General features: G+C 35.0%; 1 protein-coding gene across 1 annotated transcript in view; it reads left to right on the plus strand.

Moving 5' to 3' along the window:
- The window catches only part of ZFPM2 (zinc finger protein, FOG family member 2), a 466,965-nt gene that overhangs the window by 103,986 nt on the left and 348,166 nt on the right, over positions 1-14,813 (plus strand). The window contains exon 3 of the mRNA XM_017528980.2: positions 13,452-13,553. Coding sequence (XP_017384469.1) covers positions 13,452-13,553 — 102 coding nt within the window. The remainder of the gene's footprint in view (positions 1-13,451; positions 13,554-14,813) is intronic.

Consider the following 14,813-nt stretch of genomic DNA (forward strand, 5'->3'; position numbering starts at 1 on the left):
AAAGATTAGACAAGGAACTGTTCTGAAACTTGACAGTGGCTGTATCTTACCAAGTCTTAGCACATAGCAGAGATGGAAAGTGGAATTGCACAGACAGTAGGCCGTGATTATATTTTCCCAACAGTAAGAAAGAAAGGTCTCTTTAAGAATTATTTTTAAGGACATAAATTTATCAAGTTGGAAGTCTATCATACAGATATATAAAACACTTTGCTTTCTATGTATTTAACAATGCGATTCGATGTAATTTCTACTGATTCTATATGATTAGCTCACGACACCATATTTTAGGTCTTAGATAAATGGTATTTTTTCAATGCCAATTATGGCCCAGAAAACATGTTAGACAAGGATGTGTGTGTGTGTGTGTGTGTGTGTGTGTGTGTGTGTGTGTGTATGGAAATAGTGTTAAACTTGGACTGATTAAGGAAGCAATGCATTCACTCCCAAACTTCCTTTTAGTAATGTGCATCATTCTAATGTGGAAACCATTCACCAGCATGCATCTGCTTCATTTAATCTGTGTATTCTGTACTTCTATATTCTGTATTGGTTGCTGACTCCTAAAGGGAGTACCAAAATCCAATACCCTTTACTGAGAAACAACAATTCTACAAAAATGCAAATGATACCAAAAAAAAAAAGACTGGGAAAGTAGCTTATATGTGAAGGAAAACCCAACTTAAATGTGTTTTCTTTACAGTATTGACAGTTGTGTTGGGTGACTTTTAAGGTGGCCATAAAAACTATCAAATTACTAATAAAAGCAGTGCATTTTGAAAAATTATGTAGTATGCATTTTGTTTTCACACAACATTTTCAAATACATGAGATCAATTTATTCTCTTTTTTAGTTTATTTTACAGTTTAATTATTTTTCTATCAAATGATAGACCTAGGACAGTTCAAAATAGTGTTGGACAGTTCTGAAACTTAGATAATTCAAATTGGATGTTGCTTGAGAATTCTGAGGCTTATTTGACAGGGGTTTCTGAACACCTGAGCACTGGGGCAGTATCCTTTATCTGAGCAAGGTAGTTCTGACCTTTACTGTGGTTACTATGAGGTTAATGAAGCTTAAACTTCAGAACTTCTCACTTGCACAGGCTCCTCCCAAGGCCCTGCACCTAATTTTGTAAGCAGGACTTTGTATTCTTCTTCTTAAGGAGGGCCCCCCCAGATTTGTATAAGCTCTGGTCCCCACCAAGCCTGAATCAAACCCTTTTAGTACTTGTAAGTATTAGGGAGCCTCAAAGGAGACAGCCGGGATGAAGAATGTTACATTTGTCTTCAGTCTCCTAATTTGTTGGAAAACCAATCGGATTCACATAGTTTGTATTTATATTAGATACCTGAATTCCAAATCTATTATCGTTATAAGTTACCCTTTGCCTAAAGAGACCACAGATATTCATGAAAAGCCTGATTTTGAAAGCATTTTGCTAAAAAATGAAGAGAGAGGGAAAGAATGTCTACATTTCTGAAACTCTGGAAAATGTTGTGGGTTTTATCTATGTTTTTCTGGTGTTATCACCAGCAGCCAAGAACCTGTTGCTGGCACTAAGGGAGGAGATGCTGTTGGAAGACCTTGAAGTAAAAATAGTCTGAATGTGTCTTGTGATAACTTATTTGGGACTATCGCTGGTGTTGGAAGCTAGATATGCATCTTAGTTAGGAAGAGGCTGATGGGACCTAGTATGTTCTTTTTTTCCCAGACATGTGTAAACTTTGTTAGGATTAGGTGCAGCTGTAACAGTAGGTTCCCGGAAGTGGCCACAGGACTCTGGCTTGTATCCCATTGTCCACAGCTTATTTTTGTGGTGTGGTCCATGCTAAAAGAGAAGCTTCTGTTTTGTTGTTAGGTGGCCATGTGCCCGACTCTAAATTCTGTTACTATGGAGGGTTTTCAGATGATATAAAATGCATAGCTTTTATTTGCCTTGCTTGCTTATTAGAATAATTAATGAATGAAAGCATAATGTCAGTCAGTGCATTCACCATTCGTGCATTAGTTAATCCAGTAAATATTTATTGAACACTAGCTATGTCAGACATTGTAAGACATGCTGTGGATACAATGGTCAGTAAACACAGGGAAAGTCCTTGATATCATAGAATTTACCTTGTAGTGAGAAGGTAGACATTAATAAAATAATCACACAAATGGTTCAGGGTGGTTTGATCTGGTGAGGAAGGTCGGAGAAAATGTCTGTGAGAATGTGACACTTGGCCAGGCATATTGCTCTTACCTGTAATCTTAGCACTTTGGGAGGCCAAGGCAGGAGGATGGCTTGAGCCCAATAGTTTGAGACCAGCTTGGGCAACATAGGGAGACCTCATCTCTATAAAACAATAACAAACAGAAAACCTAGCAGGGCATGGTGGTGCACACCTGTGGTCCCAGCTACTTGGAAGTTGAGGTAGTAGAGTTGCTTGGGCCCCGGAGTTTGAGGCCACAGTGAGCCATCATAGTACCACTGTCCTGCCTGGGTGACAGAGCAGGAGCCTGTCTCGGAAAAAAAAGTGACACTTAAGCTGAAATCCAAGTTGATTATACATTAACTAGGCAAAAAGAAGTCATAGGGTTTCAGGTAGGGGGAACAGCAGTGGGCGACACCAGTGTGGTGGGCATGCAAGGAGAATGATAGAGACGGGTGTGAGTTGGGTCGGAGAGACCAGGACGGACGATGATCATAAGGCTGAGGACAAGAAAGAGTAAAGAGAGGAAGCATAAAGAGGAAGATAAATATTCTGAAAGCTGAAATATGAAATTGCCAATCTAAGCTTTCCAGAAGCCACAGTAGAGAGAGAAAATGGAAGAGGAATGTTATTCCAGTGGTCAAGCAGGAGGAAAAAACAGGATTTGTCAGGAGAAAGAAATGTTATCCCTTATTTGTGAGCTCTGAGAGTCACTGGTCATTAGAGTGTTTGAACTAGTGTTATATAAAGGGTATGCAGATATGGAACGATGCCTCTGTTAGGCCCAGAATATGCATTCTCTATTGGTTACTTCTCCAGCCTTAGCATTTTAAATGTGTGGCTTAAATAAAGTCCTATTTAAAAATACCATGGAACACTTTGTTAATGAGTCATTGCTTATGAATAATATTCTTAAATAAACACAGAGGCCAACAAACAGAAGAAACAGTGGTTTCTTGCTGGCAAAACAATAGAATTGTGATTGGTTTATATTGGAGAATATCCTCATTTAGAGACCATAAGGTGTTACTGTGTCTCTTCTTTGGAACCAGAAATGTCTTGGCTATGTAGAATCTTTCTCTGCAGGAATGATATTAGTTACAGTGAGGCTTTTTGAAGATAGGGTAGGGTAAATGATAATAAGAAAAATATTTAAATATAAACTTTGAAATATAAATTTTAGAAACACCTTTTAAAATAGAATGTCTGGCTGGGTGCGGTGGCTCATGCCTGTAATCTCAGCACTTTGGGAGGCTGCAGCACGAGGATCACTTGAGGCCAGGAGTTTGAGACTATCTTGGGCAATATAGTGAGACGCTCTTACTTACAAAACATAAAAATAATTATGTGGTTCTGGTGGCTTGGACCTGTTGTTCTAGCTACTTGAGGCTGAAGCAGGAGGATTGCTTGAGCCGAGGAGTTCAAGGTTACAGTGAACTGCTTGCATCTCTGCACTCCAGCTTTGGCAAAGAGCAAGACTCTGACTCAAAAGAAAAATAGAATGCCTTGTTTTCTTTGACTTGCTTATATATCTCACTCTTCCACATGCTTACTGAGAAAAAAAAATGAGTAATAAAATTCTTAAAAGATAATACTATTAAAAGTTGTCTTATTTTATCTCATGGAAATTTTCCTTATGCATCAAATCTTCAGTGAACTTAAACTTTAAGAAAAACCCTTTTCACATGGAGGATAATATTGGTAGCAGAGATGAATGTTCAGTACTATGTTCAATAATTCATTGTTCTTTCTTCCTAAGTTGTCAGTATTTTAATTGTGACTTTTACATGATGTCAGTAAACATAAACATTAGTATTTTCAATATTTTCCCCTTACTAGCTATGATAAATTCTACAAATGACAGTAGTCATGCATTGACTCTAGAAATTGACTTTCTTCTCAATATGGCAGTGTTAGCCCTGGACGCACTGTTATCAACTGTTTCAGGATTGTTTCCTCATCTGGGATCCTCAAATGTATAGCCAAATAAATATGAGTTCTAGTTTTTTGATCTGCTTGATCTTTCATATTAAGGGGTCTGAAAAAAAGATACTGTCAACATAATAACATTTTGTCAGATAGGAAAGCCCCAAGTAAGTTACAAAGAAGTCACATGCATTTTTAAAAATAATTGTATACTGAATATCACTACCCAGAACATGGCAAAACTCTACATTTTATTATATATAAGTAGTAAGTCAAAGGGAGGCCTGAGTTAGAAACCAGGATAGGAGTCCACAAACATGATGGATCTGTTATTTTCAAACAGTTGAAATGCTTATTTTTTAATTTTGTTTTTAGATATTGCCATAAAGGGTAACAGCTGCATGTTTTTATTTATTTTTACTTCTGGAGATAGAATCGTGTCTATAATTTGGTAACATAGAGTTAATTTAACATGACATTTCTGTTTGGATAGTCTATAACCAAACAATTGTTTTAAGCTACGCAATATTGTGAGGTTATTAGGCAAAGCAAACACAAACTGAATCTTACACTTTAATGTCCTCACCCTTCAGTATGAGCTGCAGTTTTCTGTTTTTGACTGTTACAGTCCTTTAACCAAAGCTATCTTGTCTGATGATAAAACCATAAATGTATGAAGCTTACACATTTTTCATCTCTTTTATGACCTTATCTTTCATGAGCTTCTTCTGTGAAGGTATCCTAACTATAGGAAGCACCTGGAAAACATATGTGATATCTATTCTCTGATAAGCAGTTGTGAACAAGAAAGTAGATCTGTCACTTCTGAACTGTTCATTGTTAAAAAATACTTTGATGATTTAGCTGATTGCAAAATACATTATAGGGATGACTAACAGCCACAGTAACACTCCTAGTCAAGAAAGTTCAATAGTCATATTGTACAAGAATTTCTATAAGAGGTTAATATTGATAGGAACTACATGGATTAAAAGAGCAAGGTTGAGAAGGGCTGTTTACTTGCATGACTGCTTTCAAACACTGCTGCTATTCTGTGCTGAAAAACTGACTGTCTCAGAATGTGGCAAATCTTTAATTTCTACAGAAGTATTTAACTTTCAGTGAAAAGGTGTTTGTCTGTAGTTTTTAAATTATTTTTGCATGGCAAGTGGAGCCACTGCGTTTACCACCATACCAACAATACCTAATATGGTATTTAAAGATTCTGTTTCATGTGTTTCAAAGACTATATTCTAGTATTCCTCAAGCCATTTATGCTATGCATTATATTGCTCAATAACACCTTCAATTTCCTCCTATAGGACTCTCATTGAATCTGAAACCTAGACTAAGAAAAATGGAAAGGCACACAAAATACGTGTGATATCTTTTAAAAGAGTAACAAAAGAGTTTAATCTTGCAACCGAAAACCATTAACTCCTTAGGCATAATTTTAGAAATATGGATTTTGTTACTGCTTGACATTTATTCCATTTCGTCGTCTTATAAATTGGTTGCCAGATATATGTAGTGGTTATCCCATTAAATATGTTTGTGCTTTGCTGAAAATACACTGAAATTTCTATTTAAAAGTATATGAATAAAAAATTTAGAACATCAATGAATGGATGTCAAATGAGTGCTTAGCTCTTTCTGTAATTCTCTTCTTGGCATCTTTTTTCTGTCTTCTTTTCCTTTTCCTACCAGCACAGCTTGTGAAGCAATATCTTAACAAACTTGTTGTTATTTTCTTGCTGTTAATTATCCATTTCAGTTTTCCTAAGCTAGTCTAGTGTACTGATTTCAAACATAGAATCAAAAATGTGTAGAAGTAAAATAAAAAAAGGTTGGTAAAAAAGTCAATTTCATTTAAACCAGGAAGAAGCTTGGGTTAATATCAAAATAAAGTTCTATTTATAACTTTTCTATGAGAACAAATATATTGGAAGAAAAGAAGCAAGTCTCTATTGTGAGGAAAAAATAGTTTCTTAAAAGTAATTCAGAGATTTTATATTTAATTATTTTAATCACTTATTTTTCATTAATAAAAAGGATTAAAAATGAATTATGTCAAAACATTACCATAAAAATGAGAACTAGTTTTCTGAGATAAAGTTAGAAGATGGAGAGTCTAAAAGTTGGAAAATTGTGACATATTTTATTTATTTAATAGAACGTGCTGAAAGCAATTAGCTAGCAAATGTAGTGATAATGCAGTATGTTATGGTAAAAAGAATGAAATGAAAATCTAATTGTTTAACTGGTCAGTGAGCAATGGTAACTGATTAACATTTGTCTGTAGTTGATTTTACTAAGTGCCAAGTAAAATAGTAAACCTTAGGAAAAATATAACGCTTATGAAGATCCAATCCACATCTCATTTTAATATGCAAGCATAATGAAGAAATGGGCTTAAACATGGTAAGGAGAAAGCAGCTGTTAGATCACATCCTGCTGTCTCTGTTGCTTGCCATGTAGTTGACTTTGACTGTAACGTCCTAATAGGTTAGGGGCATGGTCTTTGGAGTCAGACTAACTTGGGATCAAATATTGGTTCTGCCACTTACTAGTAGTGTGCCTGGGCATCTTTCCACATCTCTCCCCCTCAGTTCATTTTTCTGAACCACGGGAATATTAATACATGGAAGAGCTGTTGATGTGATGTTTATAAAGCATTCAGCAATGTACCTAGTGCTGAGCAGTGCTTAAGAGATGGTAGCCATGTTTAGATTTAATATAGAATCTAATCTTGATGACGTGATCTATACCTTATTTATTTTTATGATTTCAGTATTTTGCATATGACAGATATTGGAATGAATATCAATTAAATTCTGATCCATCCTGTTTTCTGTGTTGAAATTTATCATTTCGTATGACATTCTTTTTTAGTCATCTTTCTGTTTTTTTATTTGCATTCTTTCTTTTAAAAATATGATTAATTAGAAACTTTATTCTTTCCTCTTTGAATTTATTTGTATTAATGTGATATATATTGCATATACCTTACCTAGTTTTATAAGAAGCTTAAAATAAGTACAAAATGTAATTTATTTTGAGCTGTTAGATGTGTATACTTAATTACTTTTGTAGTGCTTCTTTAAATACTCTCCAATACTTATTTTCAATATTTCTATTTGTAATGCCTGAAACAAATTAGAGCAAATCATTCAATGAATCTAGGTTATCAATATTGAGTATTGCTACCAAGTTGAAATCTAAGCTTGACAGTTCTGATTTGGCAGTTAACTGACATTTAATGAAAGTTTTTTAATGATACAAAACTACTAGTTCAATCAACCACTTAATAGGCTGAATTATAATATTTTCAATCTTGCTGTTTTCTTTTTCTGTCGGATACTGGATGAGAATGAATCACGGGATATAATTTGGCATATACTGAATGAAGGAAAGGACTTCACTCAGCCATTAGACAATTGAAGTATTTTTCAAACTATTTTTTTTTTAGCATCTTAAAAGTTCTTCTGGATAATGCTCTTATATCATTGAACTATCTAGTTTCAGCACCTTCAAGCTGCCATGTTTCCTGCACAATAACTTAATTACCATAATCTTTTTCCCATGGGATTCTTTATAAAGGTGGCTACCATTTTTAATCTTAAAAATTGTTTTTGGCTGCGTAAGGCGGCTAACGCCTGTAATCTCAGCACTTTGGAAGACCAAGACTAGTGGATCACCAGAGGTCAGGAGTTGGTGACCAACCTGGCCAACATGGTGAAACCCTGCCTGCACTAAAAATACAAAAATTAGCCAGGCATGGTGGCGCATGCCTGAAATCCCAGCTATTCAGGAGGCTGAGGCAGGAGAATTGCTGAACCCTGAAGGTGGAGGTTGCAGTGAGCCAAGATCGTACCAGTGCATTCCAGCCTGGGCAACAGGGCGAGACTCTGTCTCAAAAACAAAAACAAAAACATTCTAGTCATGTAGCCTCAGGCTATAAAACCTACAGAGTTTGGTTTCACATTTTCAAATTTTCAGATGTTTATTGGCTTCTTCTTCCAAGAAACTTCTGTGGCATCAAACCTGGGTTTGTTGTCATGTTTGTTTGCCCTGTCCCAGCATGAACTTCTCCCCTCAAAGTACTCTTCACACCAGCTTCTAATTCCCTATTGATCTGTCTATATCCGATACTGGTCAATATGTGATATATGAGAGAAGTCATTTGTTTTATATTCTCAGTCCCCAACACAGTGCCTGGGCCCTAAAAAAAGCAGTGTTTTAATGAACTGATAAAGGACACTTTATATCACTTCTGTTTAACAGAGGTGAACATTTCAACTGGATCATTTTCTTTAAGTTTTAATTTTTGCGATAACTGATTGCTCAGCAATGTATTCTTCCAGATACACTCCTTTCTATTTTTTTCTCTTATTATTTTTTTCTTCCAAAAATATGTAGTTTGCCTAATAAAATATTTTGGAGTAGATTTAACTGTCGTCTCACAAAAATTGGGAGAAAGAATGTCTGAGACATGAGTATTGTTACAGAATGAGGAAGGGAGAACTCAAAAGACCAGAAGTCTGACAAGGTATGTTCTCAGGAACTTAGTGATCATGGGTTGATTACTGTACTTTTATCACATGGTCATATCCGTCCCTTGACTGAAATACCTCCAGTGTTTCTCATTGCATTAAACATGAAGTTAGAACTCCAAATTTCATTATATAGTGTCTTTATGGTCAGTCTCTTTTTATGCTTCTGGTGTCTAAATTTCTATAATTTATGTCTTATCACTTGGAATTATTCATGAACTGTCTTAATTGAAGGTTTTTTCCAGTGGCTACTGCTCTCATGCATGTTGCCTGTTTCCCCAACTAGAATATATGTTCCTCAACAGAAAGTACTGGGTTTGTTTGGTTGGTTGGTTGGTTGATTTTTGTGTTTTTCTTTTTTGCTTTTTCATATTTCTTAGTGTACTTTCAAAAATAAGTGTAAGTAATGTTAATGATTGATTGAATTTTGCATGGCACCGTATGTTTCCAACAACTAAAATGTAACAGTAAAATGCAGGAAGAGTTACTCCTTTGTGTGAATGTAAGGACAATACAGTTAATACCTGAATATAAAATAACTTCTCAAAATGATTGTACTTAGATTTTATTCTCTGTTATCTGGGCCCCTGGATATATAATTTTTAGCAGTGTGGCCTCACGGTTGCTTGTTACTGGGTTGCTCTGGGATTATTATTCAGGTGTTCATGGTTCTCTCCTCAACTGGAGGAGAGATGTAAAGAGAAAGGATGTTTTGGAAAGAATGTGAAACTACCAATTAGAGGACTCAAATTTAATTTATAAACTTGTACCAATTTTTGTTCTTGGTGGCCTTTATGATGCCATAGCTCTACTATCCTGCTTATTGGGGAAAAGAGATTTACATAAAACTGCTTCAATCTGCCACCCCTGTAATGTGTAGTAAGCACTTATTGCTGGAACATGAGATTTGAGGAAGTTCCTTATGCAGAAACTAATATGGTAGCTGTAAGACCATAGATAAGTTATTGATCTATCTGTGCATCAGTTTCCTGAATAGTAAATTGATCTAATTTGGGCTACATGATTTCCAAAGTCTCCTCTGTTGCTCAAATCCCTGTGTTTCAAGATTCATAAGGAATGAGAAAAGTGCTTGGGAGGAGTGGATGCTATTTAAAAACTGTAGGGTGTATTTTCTTTTTTTTTTAATTGCATTTTAGGTTTTGGGGTACATGTGAAGAACATGCAAGATTGTTGCATAGGTATACACATGGCAGTGTGATTTGCTGCCTTCCTCCCCATCACCTATATCTGGCATTTCTCCCCATGTTACCCCTCCCCAACTCCCCACCCCCCACTGTCCCTCCCCTATTTCCCCCCAACAGACCCAGTGTGTGGTGCTTCTCTCCCTGTGTCCATGTGCTCTCATTGTTCAACACCCACCTGTGAGTGAGAACATGCGGTGTTTGATTTTCTGTTCTTGTGTCAGTTTGCAGAGAATGATGGCTTTCAGGTTCATCCATGTCCCTACAAAGGACACAAACTCATCGTTTTTTATGGCTGCACAGTATATTCCATGGTGTATATGTTCCACATTTTCCCTGTCCAGTCTATTATTGATGGGCATTTGGGTTGGTTCCAGCTCTTTGCTATTGTAAACAGTGCTGCAATGAACATTCGTATGCACGTGTCCTTATAGTAGAATGATTTACAATCCTTTTTCTATTCTTTACCATTGGGGAGAACAATTCCTTTGTATACATCCCTGAATTAGTTCCCAGAGTGAAACTCCATTCCATCTGTGGAAATGTAATCAAAAGGTCACTCACCTAAGTGGTAAATAATTGTGTGTATTCTAGTCTCCATGAAAAATTAAATGTTGAAAAGGTCAACATTTCCCTAAATTGGTTTCCCTAGTGGCACTCAAGAAGATTAAGATGGTACACTGATATTTTATTACATAGCCTTGAATCAATGGTAAGACAGTTATCAAGTTTCTTACATTTTTTGTATATCAGTGAGAATGTCTCAACTTCATATTACCATTTATCACTTAAATACTCCCCTAGTACTTAGTACTCTTTCTAATACAAAGCAATGAGCTAAAAACTGAGAGTCTAAATAGACATGGTAGCTAGCATTTAATAATGTTACCTGTGTTTTTGTTGAATCTATTTTTATGATTACTTTCTATTTTTGGCATGTGATATTTTCCCTTTATAGTAGGAATAAAGTTTTTGTTTTCATATATGTTTTTAAAATACATTTTGTTTTGTTTAAATTTATGAAATGTTATTAAAAATGAGTCAATTTAAAGAAAGTATTACCCAAAATATTCCATACATGGTTACTGGTCCCAAATCATAAAATTAGCATAAGTAGTTGGGAAGAAATAGAGTGTATCAGTAAGAGTCCATGAGGAAACTGATGGCATGGTCACTGGGTTTAACTAAAGGGATTTTAGTGAAGGGATCGTGTACAAGGTGTGGGTGGGACTAAGGATGCCAACAAGGAATGAGAAGCATCTAAGGGTTCACCACAGTAGGAAGCTGTTAGCACTTCTGGTCTCAAAAGACAGGAGAGCAGATGCTGATGCAGGAGCAGGAGCAGGAGGGTACTATAGAACAGGAGCTCTATTTCTGCAATATAGTCACTGCTAGCAACGAAAGACCATAAAGAAGGAAGGGAATAAGGGAGGAGTACCTGACTTCTCTCTTCCCTGCCTCTGATCCTCTGCCATGCTATCAGTGCCTCTAGTGTCTGAACTCAGACATCAGAGGCCAAGGGAGCCCCCAGTGATGGAGTCTATAGGAGTTCAGGATCCCTGGGTCACAAAGCAGGGCTGAGAAAGAAGAGAGTGGATTAGGGCCAGCAAGAAGGGGCAAGCAGACAATGTCCAGGAGACATTAGGGTTCTCCCCCAGAGCTAACATTGTGATTCTAATTATGCCAGTCTGCTAATTACATGACATTAGTTCAGTACTTACATATATGCAGGGGTGACAGTCAAAGACTAATCAGGTGTGGCATGGGATCTAACCAATCTGAGCAGATACCATGAACCTCCTGCTCACCAGGCTTTCATCCCATAGTTTCTGAATTGAGAGAAGTGGGAGGAGGCTCAATAGAGGAGGGCCAGAGCAGGTAGAGTCAAGCAGAGGGGAACTTGATTAGTTTAGGGCTAGCATCCATGTAAGCTGCAGAAAGGGGCATAGAGGATAAACCCATTTTTTGTTCCTGAGCCTGTGTGCTTTTCTTATGGTACTTGGACCTTACCTTGCATTTTCATTTGTCAACTTACTCTCCTTAATTTTGTTTATATTTTCAAAAAAGGGCTGTCTTTTTCTGTAAATATGTTAGTGCATGTACCACAGTTCCTTAACATAGTAGATGCTCAATACATATTTTATGGAGGGAATTTCATTGGTATTCATTTTGATAGTTCTAAAAGGAAAAGATAACTCAGTTTCCAAAAATCTTTCAATTCCGGACATGGGCTTCAGTGATTTGGCTTATGTATTTTATTCTTTAATATCCACCAGAATCAATACTGCCTGGTAAGTAAACAGTTCAACAGAGCAGACCCTGGGTTTCTACATTCCTTCTTGTTACGTTTATTCCAGTTCTTAAATTCATTTTATGAAACTACACATAGAAATGAATATAAAATGTGTGGAATTTTAACTTCAAAACTCATATTAACATTATGTTACGTGTGTCACAATCATGATTTCCTGAAAATTCTGTATTTCCTAAGCTACTTTGAAAGCTTTTAGAAGTTCAATTTTTTCTTTGTATAATTATACAAAGATTTAAGTAATATTAGAGAGTTAGGCAACTATGTGGAAAATAGTTATTGGATACTTCAGAGAAAGCTAGATAGGCAAGCAATTTAATTTAAAAATCTTAGCATTATTAAATTCAAGGCATAGTTTCTGTGATTTTAGTATTCATTTTTTTCTGTCTTCATATTTTCTTATTTATTTTTCATTTTATTACCATTTACGACAAAATATTAGTTAATGTTTTTATGTATGCATCATATTAAAGTGGGTTACTTTTCCTTAAAAGCAGCACATACTTTGTAACATTATCACTTAAAATGAAGGTACTCATTAATTAGACTTGTTACTTTTAAAATATGGTTGTATCATTAAGGCTTCTCCTTTACCATAACTATATTTTTGCTCAGAATGTTACTGCTTTTTTAATGTGCAAATGATGGCACAAAATCATAGAAACTAGCTGTGCTTATTCAAGCAAAAGTATATCTTTATAATTTCTTTGTGAGGAATTGAGTCACTGGCTAATCATTTATGGGCTTTTATACTACATTCTTAAAACAAATAAGACCAAGTCTTAGGAAGCATAAAGCTTGGGATATATAAAAATGTTCTTCAAAGTAATCTAAATTCAACCAAAACCATAAGTATGTCTTATTCTATGATATTTATTTATCTGCATCTTGCCTTTAGTGAGGTTATAATTTGGAAATAAATGAGTTAAGCTTTTCTGCATTGAAAATACGAGAAAAAATATAAACTACAATTTGATTTTCTTCTTATATATATTAATAGCTCCAAAGGAAAATTTACATGGAAATGTGCTTTATTGTTTATAGTACTTAACTTCACTCATTTATTGATAATGACTGATTTTCTTTATTGTGAAGCCACAATAGATATCAAAATAATCACAAACATTTATTAGTATAATGACAATATATATAACAAATCTGTAATTAGATATATGATAGAGTTAGCCCTTTATGAGGATGTGAATGTGAAGTAGAGGGCTTTGCTCATTCTCTTTCTCTCCTTATGTTGGTGTTTTCCAGGTGATGATGAAGGAATTCAGGAGACAGCAGAATCAGATGGGGATCCACAGTCAGAGAAACCGGGGCAACCTGGAGTTGACACAGACGACTGGGATGGACCAGGTAGGGGAGAAAATTTAAAATTCAACCATCTTTGCTACTGTTAGAAATACACATTTTTTTTCTTGAACATTAGTTAGCTTGCAAAAAATGTTTTTGTATGTACTGATTATATGAGAGTTTAAAGATTATTATTTAAAAAAAATTTCAGATTTTTGTTATTTAAATTATAAACACCAAAGTGTTACCTCTGCTTGAAGTTTGTCATTTTTTTCTTTCGTCTTCACGTAAAATTAGTAAATTCTACTTGCTACTTCTTTGAACAAAAGATCTTTAAGCAACGTCCAGATTTAAATTGGGCACAATATTAAAGCTTACAAAGAAGAAACAATAATACTTCATAGAACTATCACTTTAAGTTTAGTCAGGTTTTAAGTCATAGGTTGAACCTCAGAACATATTTAGAAGTTTAGAAAATATCAAAAGACGCTCCCCTTTGATTTAAGATTTTGGTAACATTTTCATTTTGATGACTAAAATTAAATTTAATTTTAAAGATCCTGACATTTAATCATCTAAAGAAAAACAAAAACTGATCAAAATACTCCACCATACCAATATAAATTTATGTAAATATATAACAGTCAAAAGAACTCTGCAGAAAAAAGCCTTTATATTTGGTGCCAAGTAATTTACAATTGATAGTATATTTATAAATGGAGACTATTATGCCATGAGGTTTAAGAATATAAGTGAGTTTTGAAATAGTTTTAGCCGTAATTTCCACAGCAGTAACATTTTTCATTAAGAAAGATCCCTATATTTCAATCACATTTTCACCCTTGCATGACTTTGCAAATTGCTCTCTGCTGTATGTGAAGAAGAGAGGAACTCCAGCAGTAATTTTCTGAAACCAGCAGCTGGAAAATATAATGCAAACAAAAATGAAGATACAGTATATCTGATTATTATGATGTCATTTCTAATGTTATTCATCATACACACAAATGTTTGTATTCTATATAGTATAACATAATGCTATACAAGATTTTAGATCAAAAATGCATTATATTTAAAGTGGCTTATTACCACATTTTAAGAGTTTGAAGGAAAATACAGCCTCTGACATTTTCACCTTATTACATAATGCTTCTTTTCAATGTGGGGAAGGACTCCCATGATTAAAAAACAAACAAGAAAACACAAAACAGGAATAAGATTTTCAGAACATCTTGACTTTGTCTTGGAGGTTACCTCTAACTTAAAAACATTGAGTCAACTTTTATATCTCATAGTTTTTTTTTTTTTTTTTTTTTTTTTTTT

The sequence above is a fragment of the Cebus imitator genome, unplaced genomic scaffold (assembly GCF_001604975.1).
Source record: "Cebus imitator isolate Cc_AM_T3 unplaced genomic scaffold, Cebus_imitator-1.0 Scaffold56, whole genome shotgun sequence".
NCBI lineage: Eukaryota > Metazoa > Chordata > Mammalia > Primates > Cebidae > Cebus > Cebus imitator.